Below are 22190 nucleotides of genomic sequence, written 5' to 3' on the forward strand. Positions count from 1 at the left end.
CCTTATGTAGACCCAGTTACAGAGCTGGCTAGGTGTAACACCACACAGGGCCAGGCATGTCTTCAGGACGAGGTATATGCTCTAAGTTAGCAACCAGTATATGGTGCTCTGGCTCCAAAGCCAAGATTCAGGGACCTGGGAATTGAGGGGTGTTGGGGTGGCTCCTATCACTATTACCCCTGCTGATTCACTAGCAAAATCTGTGCTTTCTGTTCCTGCAAGTTTAGGTTCTAGAGGGTTCATTCCAATGGGAGGAGTGCTTCCTCAAGGGCAAAGATGGGAGATTGTGCCGGCTTGGGGAAGGGAAGGCCTGACGGTAAGGGGGTGGGGTTGCCACTTCCCAGGCAGAGCAGGTCCAGGTGCAGAGAACTGGCCTGCTCTTGAGCACTCACATCCTGTGATTACAGTTGGTGGAGAGTGACAATGATGTAATTCAGGCAGGACCTCCCACAGCGGAGGCCAGTCAGGAAGGAATCTGTGGGTCTCTCACCAGGCTGTGGAGCAGCCGAGGGAGCACTGGCCACAGGACCAGCTGCAGAAATAAGAACTGTCATAGCTCTAAGTGTCTCTTCTGACTTTGACACGAACATGCTTGCGTTTTTGTAACCACTTACTTTGGCTTCCCTTTCCTCTTGTCATCTAACATAAGAGGCGTCAAGAGCAGCTGGCCTTTTTCCCAGAGTTTGCAGGGTGGGGCAGCTGCATGGTTTCTGGATGGTGTGTCATGTGAGGTGGGAGATGACTTTGTTACTGTCTTTGTTTGGAAATTATGGCTCAGAGGGCACCGGGGCCACCATCCGGGGCCCAGTGGCTGTGTCACAGCTGGGTCACTGTTCTCAGAATCCTGCATCTTCCAGGCTAAGGTGATCACTGAGACTTGCTGCCTTAGATGCGGAGGCCAGAAGAGAAGAGGAGATGCTTGGCTGGTTAGTCCCTGAGGGCTGAGGTGGGTCACGCCCATAGTGACTCACCTGGGTGGAGCAGATCCCCTTTCAGCCCTCAATTCTGGGCCAGGTGTAGGTCTGCCATCCTGACCGTGAGCACCTTCGAGGTGGGAGGCAGAGTGCTTGCCTTATCCCGCACGTCCCGTGAGGGGATCCTGAGGCTGGCGGCTTCTGTGTGGCGCCTTTCCCTTGGAGTATGCATCTGAGACTTGCCCTCTCCGCACCTGCTCCTTTCTGTCCCTGGGCCATAGTACCCTCCTCTTCATTGGTCCAAGAGTATTTGGGTGGGTACCCGTTTGGGCAATTTTGAATAAATCATGATAAATATTTGCTTACGAACTTGTCAACGAGAGTCTTGGTTTAGAGCAGTTTTTCAACCTTTTAAAAATTACTCCTCCCTAACGAACCTCTTTAAGCGATTTTCCTTAACTGCCCTCTCCCCTCGAGACATCACACCACAGAGGTTCTGTGCATCTGCATGCTGGGCCCTTTGGGGGCCTGGCCGGGGCAATACCTATGATCTGGGCTAGTACTGCCCACCGATCGTGGATGGAGACTGCTGGGTTGCATGGCATCTCACCTGACAAGTCACTGAAAGGACACTGGTAGCTGCCTACAGGTGTGGTCCAGACTGAGTCCTCGCCGCCACTTGTGATGGTCAGTTTTCTGGCACACAGTGGGTGACACTGTGGTGGTCCCCATTATGGCTTAATTTCTCCTGTTTTTCACTAACACCCCTGATTTCTTCCCTTGCAGGAGGGGTGGCTATGTGACACAGCCTGGCCGACCTGAAGTTTTAGACCAAGGGTGGGGAACATTTTTTCGAATGAATAACATCATTCGAGGGCCATACTAAATGATAAACTTAAAAATTAGCCTGTTAGCCTGGCCGGCATGGCTCAGCAGTTGAGCATTGACCTATGATTCAGGAGATCGAGGTTCGATTCCCAGTCAGGGCACACGCCCAGGTTTCAGGCTTAATCCTCAGTGGGGGGCGTGCAGGAGGCAGTGGGGGCGTGCAGGAGACAGCCGATCAGTGACCCTCATCATTGATGTTTCTATCTCTCTCTCCCTCTTCGTCTCTATGAAATCAATAGACATATTTTTAAAAAAATTAGCCTGCTATATTTGCTCGAACATTTAACTCACCTCTAATGTGATGACTGGAACTGTGGTTGCCGTGGCAGGGCCAGACCAAATGATTTTGAGGGCGGCATACGGGCTGGACGTTCCCCACCCATTTTAGACAGAGGAACAGATGTGGCAGGCGTGCCCTGCAGGCTGTCTGTTCTGGCTCAGGCCCCTAAGAGCACGGCCATAGCGCAGTCCCCGCTGTGAGCTGTGTCCCCTACGCAGGCATCCTGTCCGCCTGTCCCTGTGCTGTTGTGGTAGGAGATGGGAGGAGTGGAGGCCCCAGCACCTCGAGCTTTCTGGTGGAACAGCCTCCTTCATAGCAGCCTAAGTGGCTGAAGCACGGGGACCAGGAGTGACAGGGAGTAGCAGCCCCCCGGGGCTTCCCCAACAAGCAGACACAGCTGCTGGGGCCTGGGCTCTTCACCAGTTTCCCAGAGAGCCAGTTTCCGAACAGCACCAGTACCTGTCTGATGCAGTGGGATCACAGCTGGAGGACAGCCAGGGTGTCCGACGGCAGGATGCTGGAGGGTGTAGCAGAGTGTCTACAAGACTGGCTTCCGGCTGAATGCAGGAGACCAACTGTGGGAGGAGTCACGCAGGACTGGGGACTTCTTGGTGTTCGGGAAAGTGCCCTGACAGCCAGAATCCGGCTTTACCACTTGGCAGAAACTCAGCTACTAGGGGTCTTCTCCAAGGTCAGGGCTTGCCCCTTAGGGTTACCCTCGTGGGCCTTGGTTGTCTGGCAATTTCCTGGGACAGTGATCTGTGGGCGGTGGGGACTGCCCCATGACGGGGTCCCCTTGTGGAACCCCACCCCCCACACTGCATTCGGGTTCAGGGCACCCCACCAGTTTGCTGTGCACTCAGCTGGGAAGTGGTCCTGACTCTTCACCCAATGGGGCTGCCAGCCCTGCCCGAGGAAACCCCTCAGTGTCTCTGTTCACAGAAGGTTGTGGACGCCCAAGGTTGTGGAGAAGCTAAATTCTAGCACAAGGGTCATCAGACTAAGGTCAACTATGTGTAGCTGTCCATTAGCTGAGGTTCAAGGGCACGGCCTCATTTGTAGCTGTCCCATCACCTGTTATCCTCTGACCACGCACCTGCTGGGTTTTCCCAGGGCCGCCTCAGGCTCCTGCCCTGACAGTCCAAGACCTGCACACACAGCTGCGGGTGAGTTCACCCAGCTCAAGGTCGACATTTGCTGCACGACAGCGAGTTCTCTGAGGCCGGTGCCTCTGGCCACCAGCTGGTCACAAAGTGGGCTTGCTCCCGAGCTCGAGGCAGCATCTGCAGGCCAAAGGGTACCCCCCTTATGCCACATTAACTGGCAAGAAATGGGTGGCCAAGGCGTCTCCGTCCAGCCCCAACTTTCCAAAGCGGAGAGGACACGGTCACAGCCAGAAAGCCTCTGTAGATGTTTATTCTACTTCAAGTAACAAAACCTACAAAGTTCCATGTTTTAATGGACAGTGATATGATACTTTGCAATATAAAATACAATTTACAGAAAATTCTATCAAGTAAACCTAAAGAAACACACTTGATTTTTACATTTGTGTATTTAAATTAGAAAAACTTGTTTTATATGTAAAAAGCCTTCACATCATACTGGATGTTGGAACTCGACACCACTTTAATGGAACTCAACCTACAGACACTGGTTTATTGCACCAGTCCTCCCAGACCACTGGTCCTCGACGGCTCCCAGCTTGGCCGCGTGGGTGAGAAGTCCGCAGCAATGCACACTGAACAACAGACTCCAAAGAACAAAGGAGACGCTCTAATTTTACATTTGCAAAAGTAAGTTTATGAAAATATAAAAAAATTATCAAAGTGTATTTGTACAGTCAAATAAATTAGCAAGGTTTTCTCTCACACTTCAGAACTTGAAAAATACATGGCGAGAAGCAGTGTGCTGTGTCTCACAGTGAAAGCTTTCTAGTTCGTAGTTCCTGAACTAATATCACTATTGTCCTCAGACTTTATACAAATATTGTTCCGTTTTCAAAGACAAACTTTAAAATTTACCCCCTGACAAATAAAACGGTTTAGAGTGAGTGCACTTTTCCTGGGATGTAAGAAGAACTGTGCAGAAGGTGAAGTTCAACAAAATAAATGTTCCTGATTATTGAAATCAAAGAAACCCTCCCCCTTTTAAAGTACACTTAATTGGTTTATTTTCTTACCTTTGGGCTGGTAAAAATTGAAACCTTTTTCAATAAATTGTTATTTAAAATGCAACAATTTGTACTCAGACAGATGTCGCTTTTAATCATGTTTTCGGGGGAAAAAAGTATAAGGTGATATATTAAAAAATTTGAGCAAAACTAAAAAACGTGTTGTTTCCTGGTTCAGGTTTGTAATTCAAATTTCTCTGGGAAAACAGGAAAACACATTAGCAAGTTTTATGTTTCTCAACTCCAGAGGGCTGGTTCCAGGGCTCCAGTGTGCACTCCGGGCATCACCTGTGACAGCACACCACCCTGGGAGAGCCGGGAAACCTAGAAATACAGATGAGATGTCAGCAAGGGTATGGCTCTAAGGTCCACAGAAATCCCCTTAAAATTTACCATAGTCAAGTTATTGGAAAAGATAACTTTATAATCTGAAAAAGCAATATGCTTTTGTAGACTTTCCCATTTCAGTAATTCTAAATGGAAATATTGAGTTCTTAGTTTTCTTAAAAAAAGCATCAGAATTGTAAAGATGTGAAATTTTGTAAGAAACCATTATACACAAAATTACAGTAATTTTTGAAGTCCAGAATATTCTATTCTTCATCTAAGTTCATAGCTATTTCAAAAACGATTTGTTCAATACATTTTATGAACTTGGCTTTTAAAAGGAAGGTGCCAAACTGAGATCAGGCCTAGGTATGGGCAGCGGGGTCGGTGGCCCTCGGGGCTGGGGCCTCGGACTTTGGGTCCCGAGTGCTCTCCTTGCTTTTGCTGCGGTCCTTGCGGTCTCGGCCTCGCTCTCGCTCCCGAGCCTTGTCACGGTCCCGGTCTCTACTGCGAGACCTGTCACGGTCCCGCCTCCGGTCCCTGTCCCTGTCCCTGTTCCGGCTCCGCTCCCGGTTCCGGTCCCACTCCCGCTCTCGGTCCCTGTTTGCATTACGCTCTCGGCAAGAATCCTTCTCTCGGTGTCTATCCCACTCCCGGCCCCGGTCCCAGTCCCGCTCCCGGCTCCAGTTCCTGCTGCGCTCTCGCTCCCAGGGCTTCCCATGTTCCCGCTCTCGCCTGCGGTCCTCGAAGGTGCGGCCCTGCCGGCTCTCGGGCTGGGCCTCAGGCTCATCCAGCGGCTTCTCTTTGGGACATGTCTGGTTTCTGTACTCTGGGCCTTTGGATGGGGCCCACTGCGCCTCAGCCTCAGGGGCTGGTCCAGGAGCCCCAGAAGGCAGGTTGGGTGCTGGGCTGGCCTCGTCCCACCGGTCCTTGCGGTGCTGGGGTGGGTGGCTAGGCAGCTCCAGCAAGGGCCTGGGCACCGGCTTCATCACCTGAGGCGCCTGGCCCTGGAAGTGGAACCGGGGAGGCGGGGGCTCACTTTTGTCAGGAAAAGGCACAGACCCCCTTGGCCCACCAAACTGAAGGGGTGTTGGGGCCCTCTGATTCGAAAATCTGGGTGGTGAGTTCACTCTTTGCTCTTCAAACTGCTGAGGCTGAATTCCCCTGGGTCCTGGCATGAAATTTGGTGCCTGGCCTCTCGGCCCATCAAACTGATTGGGATGGGGACCCCGGGTGGTTTCAAACTGACTAGGATGCGGCCCTCTTGGGCCCACAAAATGGCCAGGGGGTGGTCCTCTCTGACCCCCAAACTGAGAGGGAGGAGGGCCTCCCCGGGGCCCTTTAAATGGGGCCAGCAGAGGCCTCCGCGGGCCTCCAAACTGGAAGGGGCCTGCGCCTCTGCTTCCCATCGATGGGCCTTGTTCCGGCCCTTCAAACTGGGCAGGAGGCCCACCCATGTCATTGTGTGGGGTGTCCTGGAATTCCCTCTTTTCCCCATGCGGATCCTTGCGTTCTTCAAACTGAGGTTGTGCTGCTCCTCTGGGCCCACCAGGGTGAGAGGGTGAGGGGCCCCTGCTGTCCCCGTAGGGAGGTGGCCCATGTGGCCCTGAGAATAAAGAAGGGATGGGCCCCTTCTGGGCCCCGAATCTGGCCGGTGGAGGCCCTCTTGGCCCATCACTGTTAGAAATGATACAGTCTTCTGAAAATGGAGGCGCTGGCCCCCGTGGTCCTGGGAAACTGGGGCCATGAAGTCCTGATGTTCCGAAAGAGCGGGGTGTGGGCTCACGCTGGCCCTGGAATGGGGGAAGAGGGGCCCCTTTCTGTCCAGGTGGGGGGAACAGGGTGGCCCCCTCGCCAGCTCTGCACTGTGGGTCTCTGCTCTCTTCAGTTTCAACAGCCGAACGGTCACTTTTTTCAGCAAACAGGGCATTTCTCGGATCATCGTATGGGGATGAGCCGAAGGATTTGTCCTGAGATGCAAACGCTGGGCTTGAAAAAGGGTCCCTTCCTGCGGGAGCACTGAAATTCTGCCCTTCGCCCGGCACAGGGAAGTTGGGCGGAAAGGCAGTGCTGGGTGGTGTGGGCAGCAGCACCTTTCGGGCGGGCCGGGCCTGGCCAGGGCCACCTACCAGGGGAGGGCCGCTGTCAGTAGGCAGTGGGCACTGGCTCTCTGAGGGCTCACTAGTGGGGCCATCCTGCTTGGCTGGCAGGGTGGCCTTCTCACTGGGAGCCCAGGGTGGAGGGGTCGACTCCTTTTCCTCCAGGGCGGGTGCAGGCCCCTGACTAGTAGCAGCCCCACTAGGTGCTTCTCTGGTGGGCAGGGCCCCCTGTGCGCTGCTGGCCGGGGCCCTGGAGAAGCTCTCGCTCTCACCACTCTCCGCGGCTAGCCGCCGGGCCTGCCGGGGGTCCCGACTCTGTCGTGGGTCAGAGCCAGGGCCTGGCCCCTGACTGGGGGGGGGCATGGCTGGCCTGTTGGCAGCTTGCTGCTCTTGCGGGAACAGCTCGGTCTTGGGCAGTGAAGACTTTGGAGGTGGCGACATCAGCGCGTCGGACACCGAGAAGTGTGCCATGGAGACCCCCACGGCAGCCCGCTGCTGCCTGAGAGCCTCTTCCTGCTCCTGCACTTGTCTCTTCTGCTCCTCGATCTGCTTGTTGAGCTCCTCTATCATCTTCTGCTGCTCAGCCAGAGAGGGAGCAGAGATGTCGGCAGCAAACCCGGCCGGCCTCTCCGTGGAACTCCCTTTAACATCTGCACACATCCTATTGGGCAGGTCGTCGATGGTCACTTTGGCTTCTTCTAAGATCGTCTCGTCTTCTGGGTCATAGGCCACCTCCTCCCGCTCGTTGGTCTCAGAGGCCTTTTCCACATCATGCCGCTTTCCTCGGCCCGCGAGCTGTGTCTCGAAGGCCCTGTCAGGACCATACTCTTCTTCAGGGTCATAGGGTCTGTCGTCTTCCTCTTCCTCCAGAACTTTCTCTTTGGAGAGCTGACCAAACTGCTGGACAATAGGATCCAGCAGAGGCGCTGCCGGCAGCCTGCCCTCAGCCTTGGTGTCTGGGCAGGAGGCAGAGGCAGAGGCAGAGGCAGAGGGAGAGGGAGAGGGAGAGGGAGAGGCAGAGGCAGGCTCCACGGGCTCCACGGCCGGGGGGTCAAAGGACCTCTTCTTTCCAAACAGCGTCTGCAGGATGTGCTCCAGCGGCGAAGCTGACTTCGAGGCAGAGGAGGAAGTGACTGCTGTTGGTGCTGTTGGTGCCGTGAAGGTGCTGGTGGCTCCAGGCTTGAGTGATGACAGTATCTTCAGCACTGATGATGAAGCTGGTGGTTCTGGCAGAGGGGGTGGGGGTGGAGGAGACCCCGGCGGTGTGGTGCTGACGGCCGTGTCCCCAGAACTGAGCTGATACTTGGGGAGTCTCTTCTCAGCCTGCGAGGCCTGAGGCACTTTGGGATAAGGCAGCACATCCATTTCCTCTGGTGCCTGCAGCCGGGTCCGCTTCTCCTCTATCTTGTCTAATTCTCCAGCATTTGAAGGACGCTTTATTTTTTGACAGATGACTAGCCCAAGGATTATGTTTGGACGCGGTGACTCGAGACCTAAAAAACAAAACATTTGTGCAAATTTTAGAATCTAAATTCTGCTCTGTCCTTCAGAGGTGAACTTTATTACATGTGGTAGTGGGGAATGTTTTCATAGGCAGGAGGCAGGAATTCTGTGCAAGATAAAATCAGGTGTTTGAAGAACTTGCTGCAAAAGACAGAGAACTCACGGGTGAGCTGTCTACGGGGGAGCACTTTACCCCTCCGTCTCAAACCCCAAACCAAGGGCCCACTCACAAGTAAATTCACCCCAATTGTCAGAATTTACGTTACAGATTTAAAATTATTCGTAATACTCAAGCAACAGTGTAGCAGAGGAGATGGGGCGGCCTGTGCAGATATCACCATCATTAACCAACCACAATGAACGGGGTGTGAATGAACGAAGGTGGCTGCTGAACAAACCTTGGCTCTTGCTGTACACCAGGGAAGTACCAGCCCCTCTGGCCTTTAACTTAGGAGTTGCAATACTTACGTTAAGCTAAATACACTAATATTAAAAGTTGGACTAGGGACCAGTTCTATAACTCAATGATGGTCAATAAAATTACAGTGATCAATGCAGCTACTCCATTAATAAGGTCACCGGTGACCGGTGTAAAAATCACAATTAATGGGGAAAATGCTGCTGACCACAATGGCTAAAATAAATATTCTTTCAGGTTGAGATACTCCACAAGCATTAATTGATCAAGAGTTGCCAAGGGTCATGGTGGAGAAACAGGGACATCTGTAATATTTTAAACAAACTAATAATAATAATAACAAACACTCAGTAAGAATATAGTGGGGGGGGGGAGTTGCCGAATGCTCAGTCTTTGTGAACACAGGACGTGGTGCTTAAATAAAGCACTGAGGCATTCAGCAAACTAGCGGCAGAGCACACACCCCGGAGCGTTAGGGCACAGCAGTTGTTAAAACTCATTCCTTCTTAAGAAAGATTATTCCAAACACTGTAAGTTTTGGTACATTACTTCAGGAATGCTAATATTTTGGTAATGACGCCCCCCCCAGTCAGAGTAAATCCTGACTACCACAGGAAAACAAGTCCAAGTCACAGAGCAGCAATTTAGGGAGAACCGCCACACAGAAAGTTTGTTTCATGATAGAAGATATTTAAAATTAATCAAAATGTACAAATCCAATTTATAGATAATTGTACTGTGGCATATAAATATTCATGTTACATTGTTACTAAAAAAAAAAATTATTTTTCCTATTGTGTAATTTTAAGTATGACTACAGATCACTTCATTATGTAGCTCTTAATCTTCCTAAATCCCAACAGATATGAGCTGACAGACTGAGCCCACAAGGGCAGTGGAGGTCCCCTCTGGCCAGAGCAGACATGCCAGGGCTGGGTGACCAAGCACTGCTAGACTGGGAATAAACTGCCACCCTCCCTCCCAGTGTCCCAAGGGCCCTTTGCTGCTCAGGCTTCCCTGTGAGCTGAGGTGCCCACTGAAGACCTACACCTTAACTCCAGGATATCACCACCACCTTTGCGGGAAATGGCTTCCAGAACATCCTTTCCCTGCCCTGAGAACAGCTGTGTATCAGGGAAAATGAGCTGGGCAGAGGGAACAGGGGCTGGAAGGTCAGGCAGACTAGAGGATCAGATGAGAAGGGTAATTATCAAGTCTGCTTTATAATTAACATGAATTATGGTTGCTTTAATTTAAATAGTACTTCTCTCACTGTAGTAGCTATTTACTGAATGTTTCATAGCTTACTCAAACCCAGTTTTTGGGGTATGGTAGACTTAAAAAGGGCTATTTTGGCCTGTCTGGACCAGAGAATGACCGACAATGGCCCCAGAGCCTGCAGAGCAAGGTCCCATGAGGGGCACTCATGGAACCCACTAGGGGACAGCCCTGTAAGCTTCCTGTCTCTAAAGAACCTGACAGAGTAAAGGACTGTGCTTGACCCCGTGGGTGGTGGGTGTGGGCAAGGGCTGGGAGCCTCAGTGTGGGGCTGGGCCCCAGCACAGAGGGGCTATGTGACCTCACTGGGAACAGCACAACTTCTAAAGTGCCAACAGCAGGCTTGTGGCACCAATGAAGCTCCAGGTCAATAAGCTTTGTGATGGGAAGACACAGTCTCCGGCTCTGTGACGTGCACCACACCAACTAAATCATCTAATGGCCTAATTTGCAAAGAAAATAATAAATCCCAGCCTCAGCAAAATTGTTTAGACTTCAACCTCTGTTGTCATACTCAAGGGTAATGTTATGGTTATATTAATATTTACATTTGAAGACGGGAAGCTACCTGGAGACGGGCATCTCAGCAGCAGATACTCTGCTCCCAGCCCTCTGCCACCTCGCCTGCACACACCTGTAAGCAATCTAACAGCTCCAGATTTGGGTGGGTGTTAGTTTTTAATTTCCCCACTAATCTTCCACAAGATGTTATATTTTAACTGAGCTCTCAAAATGTATACCCTCATTTTGAAGCCATCAAATCTTATCTGATTCAAATGTTCATGTTACGGCTGTATGAATGTTTGAAATGTAACTAGCACCTTGGAAATAACATTCATGGAACAAAAATTAAGTTCACTGATCTATGCTGGGCCTTAGGGGCAATCTTTACTGAGACAGGTGTCTGTAAGGGGAGGTCACCCACTGCTGGGAGGTGGCAAGCCAGCTTTCCCCCACCCCGAATGTTCCTCCAGGCCCAGGCCCCTCCCGCTCACCCCACTGTTGGAGAGGGGAGTGGGTGCTGAGAAGGTGCAGTGCAGGGACCACGCTGGCTGCAGTGAGGAGACCGAGGGCTCCAGCCCAGGGCACAGGGATCCATCTTGTTTGCAAAATTCCCGTCTCCATTGTTAGAAGCAGGATGCTCTTACCCACCTCCCTCTTGAGGGTTACTGAGGCTTAAGTTCCTAAATCAGACGAAAACAAACACTGGGGATTGGGGGCTTGCTTACTGGGCCATCTTGCATTTCCATACAAGGAGTCCTGGCAGCCGGGGACCCCTCTGCAGGGCCAGAACAAGCGTGACCTTAGGACTGTACTATGTGGATGGAAATAAGCTTGTTTAGCTCCACAGACCTGTCCCCCAAGTGGTCACAGGAGGGGCAGCCTCAGCTCAGTGTAACCATCAGACCACCCACCTGCACAGAGGAAACAGAGAAGCCCAGGGACATCTGAAGAGGTGAGTGCCACCTGACTTCCTGAGAACAGAACCAACCAGGATCTGTGTCCAGGTGTGTCAGCCACAGGATGGGAAGGGAGGTGAAGTGGCTGGGAAGGAAGCAGCCCTGGGGCCCCCCACACCTCCAACCCAACACATCACGGACGAAGTTTAGTTGTAATAACTGACTCAACCCCCAAACTATCAAAGTGTTGCTTTTTACCCCTAAATTTGTCTGGAACACACCCCTCTCCATTATTAAAAATGAAAATCCTCTCATGGTCTGAATTTGTCCCAACACAATTTCTCCACTTGCTGGACAGAAAAGGTATGGGAGTTACAAGGTGACAGTTCTTAGTGTGACTGGGTAGGAAAGACTAGGCACATACAGGGGTGGCAGGGTACCGGCCCAAGTCCACACGCACCCACACACACTCACGCACACGTAGAATTCATATGACCTGTACAAAGCCCCTGGGCTCAGCATGCCTCAAGGAGTGTCGTCCGTCGCCATCCAGGTGGCCCAAGCAGCTCAGCCTGTATGCCCTGGGCTTGACTGCGGGACCAGGTAAGTCATGTGGGCTTATAAAAAGCAAAGATGGGAACTCTGCTCTCCACCAGTGCACCTACGACAGGCACCAAGAACTACTACAGGGATCAGATTCAAACAAACAATGACAAGTTTCCATAAAATACTTTTTATTGATTTCAAACGAGAAACTAATACATTCAATACTACATTTGGCTTGGATCACAGTGCACGGCTAGATACACACACAGAAAAATGCTTACCTGACATTTAAGTCACAGAATTTCCCGCTAATTTAGAAAGCAGTGACACTATGGATGTGACTAAGAAAAGGCCCTCTCTGTGGAGCACCCAGCAGGCAGTCCTGCCCTCTGTCAGTGAATGCCTACAACAGGTTCCACGACAGCCACTGTGAATGGGGAACCTGAGCCCTGCCTGTAACTCAGGACATAGCGGGAGTCCCGGCCTAGGTCCAGTCCTGCTGGGGCCCCATGGGAAACCATGCAAGACAAGTGTCCAATGGATCAGTCCTCCTTCCACAAATAAGCCCCAAGATGTGCAGACCGCCTGACCTGTGTCCACAGTGGTGCAGCCATCAGGGACAGTGGCAGAGCTGAGGTAACGTCCACAGTGGACGATGCTCAGCTTGATCAGAGGGACCCAAGTTTCCCAGCTGTCCTCTGAAATAATGCTGCCACATTATGAAAACGCCAGTGTCACACAAGACCACCTGGCATTTCTGCAGACAAGTCAAAAGTATGCAAGGACAAAAGCATCCTGTAACCTGAGCAGGCTGTGTTCTGAAATGCTCATGGGCCTGGGTGGGTGGCTGAGACGGGGCTGTGGGCACAGCTCCCGTGTCTGCTGTCCAGAGTATGGCTGAGACGTGAAGTCCTGACCACGTGAAAGTGGCCAGTACAGGCTCACCGGGTCAGAACTCAGTGTTGGCGCCATCACAGTCTTCACTTGCTTCTCAAGTGTAGACAGCAAGAGCTCAGTCAATCTACTGGGCTCCTGACGTCAGGGGGATGGAGGACACCTGCACTCTCCTATTTGTGGTGTGTTTGAGTCAGTTCCTCTCTGTAATGACCTCTCCACCCCCACAGAGGGGGGCCCCACCAAGGCCTGTGCTTCACGCCCTAAAGAGAGCTGAGAGGGACAGAGTGCAAGACCTTGGGACAGCCACCCTGGCTTGACATTTGCTGGGTGTGACCTCAGGTGAGTGACAACTTTGACAGCACAGGGCTTCAGTGGGGTTAAGGGTGCTTCCTTCAGGCCATGGGGCCAGTGCTTGCCAGGTGGCACATGTTCACACCTGCTGGCTGCTCTGCTGAGGATGTCCCCACCATCCTGAGACTGGGCCTGTGCCTTCAAAGGATGCTGTGCAGGCTAGCTGGGTGAGGACAGGAACCACCAAGATAGGAGAAACATCCCCACCCAGCCTTCCAACTGCAAGTGCACATACATACGCACCCACACCCACACACATTGGTGACACATACTTGAAACCAGGACACACGGACACTGCATCTGGAGTGTGCCAAGTCACACTATAAGCACGTGAAGCAGGCAGGTAGAGACCCTGCCTGGAGTCAGGGTTTTAGGTGATGTGAATTTATAAAATATATACATGGCTATTAATGTATAGACCAGACAATGGTATCAGAATAAAAAATAACATACTAATTTAAACAGGCTTGCATTTAGATGCCCTTAAATCTTTAAGAGCTTATGGGCAATAAATGATTGATTAGTTTCTAAAAGCCTTGTCACTACTTATTCTTTATTGTGGATGAAAAGCTGAGGGTTTTTTGGGTGTCCCTTTAGGGAGTGTCTGAGCCCCAGGAGTATGAGGTCCACTCAGCTCATCCCCAGTGTGTCTGGTGGTCAGCGCCCCCACCCAGTGCAGCGCTCTCCTCTCCCTCTGCCAGGTGGGCGTCACCCAGGCTCCTCTAACAAGTGAGTCTGCAGATGGGGCAGCAGGAGCACAAAGCAGGCTGACAGCACATAATGCTGTTTGAAGAGATTTAGACCCGGGACCTGCTAACCCACATCTCTGTAAACAAAAAGGGATCTATGCTTGGAGGACTATCCGTATTACCCAATCTCATGCTCAATGGACCCTGCACAGCGTCGCACTCGTGACTGACCGGAGGCTTCTCACAGGTGTCTGAGAAGTCAGCTTCTTCCTCTCACCTTCAGGGACTGAGGACGATTCCCTTCATGGCCATCAGGGAGCTTGCCAGCTGCTTCATAGAGCTGCTCATCAAGAACTTCCACCCATCAGGTGGCATTTCTTTGTATGAAAGGGCACCCTGAAGTACCTGGCTTTTAAAATGCATTTGGCATGAAGATAGCTCAAGGTACTGTACCAGTAAATACTGAACGCGGGATCACTGACACCAGCAACCCCTCTGTGGGCACAATTCTGAAGTCAGGGCATACCGAGCCACCTTGTGTTACCCACGTGCTCCAGCCAGGACTGGGCGCACCTGTGGGCGTGGAAGCAGCAGCCAGGGGGCACAGCTAGTGTAGGTGCGGTGTGAGTGCAGCATACGGCTGCTATGGCAGCGCCTGCAAAGGCCTGGTTGACAGGACGAAGGGACAGAGGTGCCAAGATCTAGGCAGCCAACGCCTCTAGAACAAAGCCCTTCAAAGAGCATTCGCCACATGTTAGTCTCGTCATCTTCTTGGCACTGTTAATCCTTGGGGACTTCACGGCCAAGGAGACGCATCAATTTAGGCACCTTTTGCCAGCTTCTTCTCAGGGTACAAAGAGCTGAACCCTCACAGACCATGTCCCCTTGGAATCACCCTCCGCCCCTTAACAAGTCTTAACATTTGAAAAAGTTAATTTGTAAATAATCCTTTAAAAATAGCACTTTATAAGGAAGGAGCAAACAAAGTATTTTGCAAAAGATAAAAGAACTTATTAAAATTTGAGCAGATTTAAAAGTAATTATTTCTAGAAATGATTCTCCTTCACAATCATATCTTGTGTATCCTGGAAATGACTCCCTGACAGAGGAGAGAGCCTCTGAGTGGCACCTGTTCACCGCCTGAACCAGTGTCCACAGAAACCCCATGGGAGGCGGAAGAGACCAGCGCCGTGAAGTATTGCCTCTCCCTCCACCTCTCCTCCCAGCTCCTGGGCACCTGATCTGTCACTGAACAAGGCCGCGAAAGTGAAAGGTTGGTGGGATGCTGTGGGCTTTTCCCTTCATAAAACTTTCCTAAGACAATCTGTGCCAATAAGGATACTTCTAGTGCTGCCCCCAATAGCCTAGAGCTGTGTTCTCTAGCTAAATGTTGCTTCAAGTGACTACTAGTTCCTGCTCCTACAGAGTGTGTGGGGAGGCGGTGTGACCACCTGTGAAAGCTCAGTAGGACTCAGTGTCAGGGGAAGGGGACATGTGTGATCAGAGGTGCTTACCTGGTCCCTCAAAGGGCAAGAGCTTGGACGGAACAGGGTCCTCAGCACTCAGCGGGATCAGGTAGAGGTCCTTGATGTGCCTGCTGTTGTTAGCGACGACACCAAAGCGGCCGCGGCTGCTAAAATAGGAGTAGAGAGAGATATAGGCCACCTCCTCCTCCTCTGTGGCGGGATGGAAGCGGATCAGGCACAGCTCCTGCAACACAAACAGGACAGGGGGCATTGGCCTGCAGTGCTCGAAAACAGCATTGGTCTGAAAGAGAGGGACGCGCAGTTCTGACTCTGATTTCAGTCCTGTTGTCCTGTTAGTGATAGAGCAGCTTCTGGGCTTACAGCCTCAGGTCCTTGAAATAGCACCCACCTGTGGAGTTCTCATACCACCCACGAGACAATCCACGTGCAGGGCTAATGAGCTACTGAAGCTGCCCATGCCTCTCCAACGTGTGGGCCAAGCTAGATCGGAGGGTCTCAACCCTGTGAACTGGAGAACACGACAGCCTCGACCCAAGAGCATTGTCCATGCAGACATGGCTGTGGCTAATCTCAGGGGTGCACAGCAAGCAAAGCCCATCAATGCCTCCATTAGCAAGGACAGCAGGAAAGAGGACAACTGCTCACTAGCAGTAGCCCTGCCATGTGCACACTGCACTGTGTCAGTCAGAATCTAAGCCCCGGCACATAGCACTTACACACACTCAGGCTTATCCAGCTCCAACCTTCATTTCAAACGTTCACCTGGAAATATCTAGGAAGCTATAGGCTGACATTTCACATGTATTAACCAGTCAGGATGAGAAGTGAGGGCAGAGCTGTGCTTAACCAGCACCTTCCTCCTTGGTGCAGATAGTGAGCAGTACCTTGGACACAGAGGATTTGAGTTTGCCGATATAATCCCACACCGTCCTTGGCGCGATCCGTCCACCGATATGAATCGTGTCAGGCAGGTCCTAAACAAAATGCACTTTGCTTAAGTGACAGTAAGACCAGCATTCAGAGACTGATGCAGTCATTTCATGGTACCAACCTAGCAAGTCAAGAAACCACAATTCCAAAGAAAAGGGTAACCCTGTACCAAATGCTGCAGGGTTACGAGTTACCAAACCCAGGTAGGGGGTGATGAAAGCCTCGTGCCAAACACCCCCATGATCTTTGCAAAAGACTGCAGTACTGACGCAGTGTCTCCAGAAATGCCGCTTGGCCCTGGCTAAGGCCGTAGTGCTAGGGCTCTTTTCACTGTGTGCCACTGTGCACAAGGCAGGTCAAATACTCAGGGTAAATGCTCAAGGGGGGAGGAAGACCAGCTCAGCTTCTTTATAGAAGCCAGGAGGCCCAATTTCTCTTTAGAATTTTCTGTCCAAACTGCTCAACCTGTGGACTTATCCCTGCTATGTCCATCAGTCCCCATTGTAACTTCAGAGGTGCTCACACACCCAGATGCTCTCAGATGCTCCGATGGCAGACTGTCCCAGAGGATCAGAGCTGCTGTGAGGGGGGTGCGCGTGCGCGCGCACACACACACACACACACACACACACAAACTCTCTCTCTCTCACTCAGCTCTAACCTCACTGAGGTAATCAAAACATCCAGAGACGGGGTAAGCCTTAGTGACAAACTTTGCTACACTCTGCATGTTAATAAATCCTTTCCAAATGGTGCTGACTCGAGACAGAAAGAGGGTTGTATCTCCTTCCGGAGGGGACCGAGATTCTGCAGTGCTGTAAAACAAAATCAGAGAAGAGAAGTAAAGCTTTCTTTGCACAAAGAATGTCCAAAGTGTTAAGACTTTACATATTTACAAAAGCAAAAGTGAGTTAGGGCAAGTTTCAGTAGCTTACTTTTTCAAATTAACTACTTTAATCATTATAAATAGACATTCTGGTCAAAGAAAAACAAATTGAATAGGCCATAAAACCAGATGCCATAAATTCAAATTTACGTTGTCAAGATTTATACTTCTATACTTCTAAATGGTGTTAGGTGCCCTAAATGTGGGCCATGTAAAACACTTTACACCCCCTCCAGAGTAACCGTGTGTTTCTGGGTAATTGCAGAGCTGAGCACTGAATCGCTCTTCCCGATCCTCCTGTTAATCTACAAGTAAAATACACATGGGGACCGCACCTGATACTTGGGGATGGTGGGACTGACAGCAAGTATCTGGGCTCAGGAGATGAGGATGGCTTGGCTAGTATGGACTTGGGCACTAGCACAGGGGTCGCAGCAGGCTTTAGGTTGTCTTGTTGTGGCTCCACCAGTAGGGTGCTGTCTGGGACGGCTGCTGCGGGGGTCATGACTGTGCTTGCCACGCTCTGTGCGGTCCTGGGGTCTCGGCCAGACATGGTGACAGTGGTGAGCACCGGGCCCCCACAGGAGGCTGGGCAGGAAGGACCTTCCAGGGCGGAGGGCTCAATGTGGCCATCTCCTGGAGCCCCGGGAAAGTACTTCCTCTCCCAGGGAGTCTGGGACACGCTCTCTGGGTCTGGCTCAGAGGTGTTTTCGGGTGGAGTTTCTGGCACCACCTCATCCGCTGGGCTAAGAACTGGCTCAGAGGCAGAGCTGTCAGACTTGGACTTTGACTCTTCTTTCTTAGCAAGAGCTGACAATTTTTGTCTTTTCGGAGCTGGTTCATCTTCTGATGATGGAACCTGACCTGAAGCACACAGGAGAAAGGCCTTGGTGAGAGTCTTGACGCCCTTGAGGGCACAACCTGCCTGAGTAGACAGCCATTTTTCAAGGATAAAGGTGCTCTAAAGGCAGGAGCAGACTTCACAAGCTCCCAAAGACCATCCCCTGGCCATATCACTTTATTATTTTATTTTTAAAATATATCTTTATTGATTTCAGAGAGAAGAAGGGAGAGTGAGAGGGAGAGAGAGAAACATCAATAATGAGAGTCATTGATTAGCTGCCTCCTGCACGCCCCCACCAGGGATCAAGCCCGCAACCCGGGCAGGTGCCCTCTTGGATCTGCAATCTCTTGGATCCTAGGTCGATGCTCAACCGCTGAGCCACGGTGGCCAGGCCTGTGTCACTTTTTAAACTTGGGCCCAATGCAATTGCCATAGAAGGGTCAGTCACTTTAAACAAAAGCCTCCCCCACCTGCTCACCTGTACAAATCTTGCAGTTCAGATCAAAGAGGTGGGCACGGTGCTGGCCAGTTGTGTCCTTCAACATGCTGCTGAAGACATCCAGAGGGGGCACAGCGCTTTTCTCAGGGACAGCGCGTACCGATTCCTGCTCCTGAGAGGAAACGAAGGGACACTGCGTGGGTCACTGCTTTCCAGTCGGAATCAAAATAGGAACCCAAGTACAAGCCCTGGAGACAAAGTGACTGCATAACCCTGGGAATCACAATGCTTACATCCGAGTCTGACACGGGGGGTGAGTCTTCCATGTCCGGAATGGCCTCCTGCCTGACGGCAGTCTTTTTACTTTCCTGATGCAGTCTCACTCTGGACTCCATCATCTAGGAGAAAAAATACAGCCTTAGAGGGCTTCCTCCTGCCATAGCGTGACATTTACTTCTGGGGAAGTCCAGCCGCTCATGCCTCTGGCAGCAACTCCCCAGCACTCACAGGTTTTGTCGGCCTCTCTTTCCATGTGGAAAGCTCTTTAGACACAAGTTCTTCTGGCTTCATTCTTACAAGTTTGGCCAAAGAGATTTCTTCACGCAGAACACGATGGAAGAGACCCTGTGAACAAACATCTTTCATTCACTGGTTCAAACAGTTGAGTGACTGTAATATCCAAGAAGAGGCTGGAGAAAAGCAGTAGGTGAAGTCCCTGCCCAGAGGCAGGTGACACAGGCCCAACCAGACACAGCGCAGCAGGGGTCTCAAGGTGTGCATCCCCCTAAGCGCCCAGAAAACATCAGCACTGGGGCCACAGAGTTGACCCAAGGCCCACGCTGCACCAACTGCTAAAGAGACCTCAGAGAAAAATTAGATCAACTCCAGAATGTGGTGTTAGGAATAAAGGTGAGAAGAGACCTCTTCTGCCAGGGTGTTAATAGGCAAGATGGGAAATCAGAACTTCCCATTCACCCTGCTTCTGGGCAAAGGTGGGGGTTCAAGAGGGTGAGAAGAGGCGGGCAATTATGAGCCCAGCGCAGGCAGCAGGGCCCACACCAGGCTGGCAGCCAGCCCACTCCAATCTGTGGGAAAACCACTTCCCACCCACGGCTGCTGTGAGCACTGAGTGCCCCCAGCCCAGGTGTGCACAGCACCTGTCCCAACAGTGTGCGCAGCAGAGTTAATCTAAGGAAACCCATGCGGACAGGCTCGTTCAGCTAATGGGGAATGACAGTAAGGCCAAAAAGGTTGTCCGAAACATCCCAAATATGGAGATACCCACATACTACCATAAAGGATTTGAACTTTTATTCTGGAGCCAATGAAATGATGAGAAAGCAATTTTACAGCGAGGTTTAGAAGAGACAAATCTGGAGAGCTAAAGACGGACTTCAGGGAGCCAGTGAGTTTCAGAGCTGCAGCTGAGGGAGGGAAGGAAGGACGGAAGCATCACTATTTTCCCCACACTGATAGCCAGAAGCAAAGGGAACAAAAATGCCAGTTAGCTTTAATCATGTGACACTCAGCTAGAGCCCAGAGCACGAGTGCCCTCTCAGCAGGAAGCCCAGCCCTGAACCACAGGCACACACCTGGTTCTTGGGGTCCTTGAGGTTGAACATGATGCTGCGGTATTTGCTCTTGTAGCGATTGTCAGTGACATGGAACAGGTTGAACATCTCTTTCTCGATGTGGAGAGCAACCTTCCCGACCTCATTCTCTGTCATCATGAGGTCATCGCTGTCACTGGCTCTGGAAGGGACAGAACTGTGTAAAGCTCTGCACTTGCATTTAGGCCTTCAACAGCAGAAATCCACTTTAACAGATAACCAAGCAGAACAGCCCACCTTTTCCACAAAATCTCCTTCAAGGAGCGCCTTATATTTTGCCGAATCTGTGAATTTGGCTGTGATGGGGCGGTGCCTGAAGTCCCCAGGCGTCCCGAGGCTGGAGAGGCCAAGGGGACAGAGGTCACCATGGGCTTCCTGGTGGTTCCCACTGAGGCAGTAGAGCCTGGCAGCTTTTTGGAAGATGTGGTGGTACCAGGCACCAGCCCTGCCTGCTTAGTGGCGGGACCACTGCCCGAGGGAGCAGCTGAAGGCCATGGCCTCTTGGGTATGGTGCCCTTGAAGCCTGAGGGCAACTTCTTGATGGCCTGTTTAGCCACATTTGAGAAAGGAGGTGATTTCTTTGGAAGGAGATTCCGGGCTGAAGGCTGTCTGCTGCCCACGGCGGGGCCCAGAGCAGCCGCTTTCTTCGGCACTGCAGCCACTGTGTTCTCCACTTCCTGGTCCTCCTTCATGGCTGCAAAGGACACACAGCATTACTGAGGCAGGAGGGCATGTACGTGCGCCGTCGTGTGACGTGAAAAGCACACTCAGCCTCAAACTAGCGAAAGCTTACCAGGCCCCATTTGGGGTACTGGGAACACTAGGTAAAGTACATGATTGTGTAACCACTAAGCCGTACACCTGAAACCAATACAAAGAAAACATACCAGAAGAAGTATTTACCTTAAAACCATACTAAATATGAAAACTGAGGGGGGGGGGGAGCTTACAGGGCCTTATTGTATGAGACATTAGGGAAAAGGGTTTTTAAAGTCATTACCAAATTCAGAAAAGGAGTGTAATTTAGGCCTTTGCCAATATTTATGATCATGACCAAAGCACTTTATTTCAGGAATAAATGCTTTACTGTATTATCACATTGAACCTGTTACTTCAACCAACAAACTCTAATCAAAAGTTTGACTGAAATCATTAGCTAAGCTTGAAAACAGAAGGGCAAATCTCACATCAAAAACAGGTTGATTCAGAAGAGCACTTTCACTAAGAATTCAAGTGCAATTTCTTTGTAAACATGACTTTAAAAAAATCTCTTCAGGATGGTCACAGAACCCTCCCAGCCCACAAGGACTAGCAAGAGGGGGGTCACCCACAGGTGTTCATCATTCTTTTGTACAAGTCAATGTGATGCTGTTAACACAGAAAGTTAGCAGAAACCTGTAACATGAGGAAAACCAATCACTCTTATACTGAGGTGACAAGAACAGATTATGCTGATATAAACAAACATTCCAATTTACAACTGAGTTGTAGTCAATTTATGGTTAAGACCATAAATTAGCACTGTTAACCCAAACAGGAATTGTAAAAAGCTAAAATCATCATCAAAACCCTTCAACTTGTACAAAAATTTTGATAGTACTTTTTCTTTAAAAAGAGAGCATGGCAGCCCTGGCTGGTGTGGCTAAATGGTTAGAACACCAGCCTGCACACTGAAGGGTCTCCGGTTTTTCAGTCAAGCGCACATACACTTGGGTTGTGGGTTTGTTCCCCAGCCCCGTCAGGGCACAGGTGGAAGACAACCAGTTGATGTCTCTCTCTCACGCTGATGTATTTCTTTCTCTCTCCCCCCCTCCTTCCCTCCCCCCCCCCCCCCCCGAAAAGCAGTGGAAAAAAAATATCCTCAGGTGAGGATTAATAAATAGAGAGCACGCTAAAGGACTGATTGTATTAATCCTGTCAGGCCCTCAGAATTAAGGTCTTAGGTAAAGAAGACAATTCTAAGACAGGTGCTGCAGTCCCTGTCCCAGGGGCGTGCGGCTGACCAGTCAGCTGGTATGCCTACAGATGGGCCTTGTTCCGCATGTGGCACAGAATGGTGGGAACAGGTGGGCCCAATGATTGAGCCAGGACACTAACCAGATCACACATGGAACCGACAGAGAAGGTACCTCCGTAGGTGTGGGTTTCTCTCAAACTACCTGTGCAGCAGTGAGCTCTCAGACTCCCAGATACCCAATGGGGGCGGAGTGTCAGTATATGCTACAGTGACC

At 51.0% G+C, this 22190-nt stretch overlaps 1 protein-coding gene across 2 annotated transcripts in view; it reads right to left on the reverse strand.

Annotated features, from left to right (window-relative positions):
* Positions 1–3482: 3482 nt before the first annotated feature.
* The window catches only part of DIDO1 (death inducer-obliterator 1), a 53776-nt gene continuing 35068 nt past the window's right edge, over positions 3483–22190 (reverse strand). For both annotated transcript variants that reach the window (XM_016202472.2, XM_087819222.1), the window contains exons 8-17: positions 20197–20653; positions 19942–20101; positions 18857–18973; positions 18643–18747; positions 18389–18521; positions 17402–17930; positions 16842–16995; positions 16135–16224; positions 15278–15473; positions 3483–8174 (exon numbers count right to left, since the gene is read on the reverse strand). In XM_016202472.2, coding sequence (XP_016057958.2) covers positions 4948–8174; positions 15278–15473; positions 16135–16224; positions 16842–16995; positions 17402–17930; positions 18389–18521; positions 18643–18747; positions 18857–18973; positions 19942–20101; positions 20197–20653 — 5168 coding nt within the window. In that variant the 3' untranslated portion in view covers positions 3483–4947. The remainder of the gene's footprint in view (positions 8175–15277; positions 15474–16134; positions 16225–16841; positions 16996–17401; positions 17931–18388; positions 18522–18642; positions 18748–18856; positions 18974–19941; positions 20102–20196; positions 20654–22190) is intronic.

Source organism: Miniopterus natalensis, chromosome 7, assembly GCF_054644295.1.
Source record: "Miniopterus natalensis isolate mMinNat1 chromosome 7, mMinNat1.hap1, whole genome shotgun sequence".
In the NCBI taxonomy this organism is placed as follows: domain Eukaryota; kingdom Metazoa; phylum Chordata; class Mammalia; order Chiroptera; family Miniopteridae; genus Miniopterus; species Miniopterus natalensis.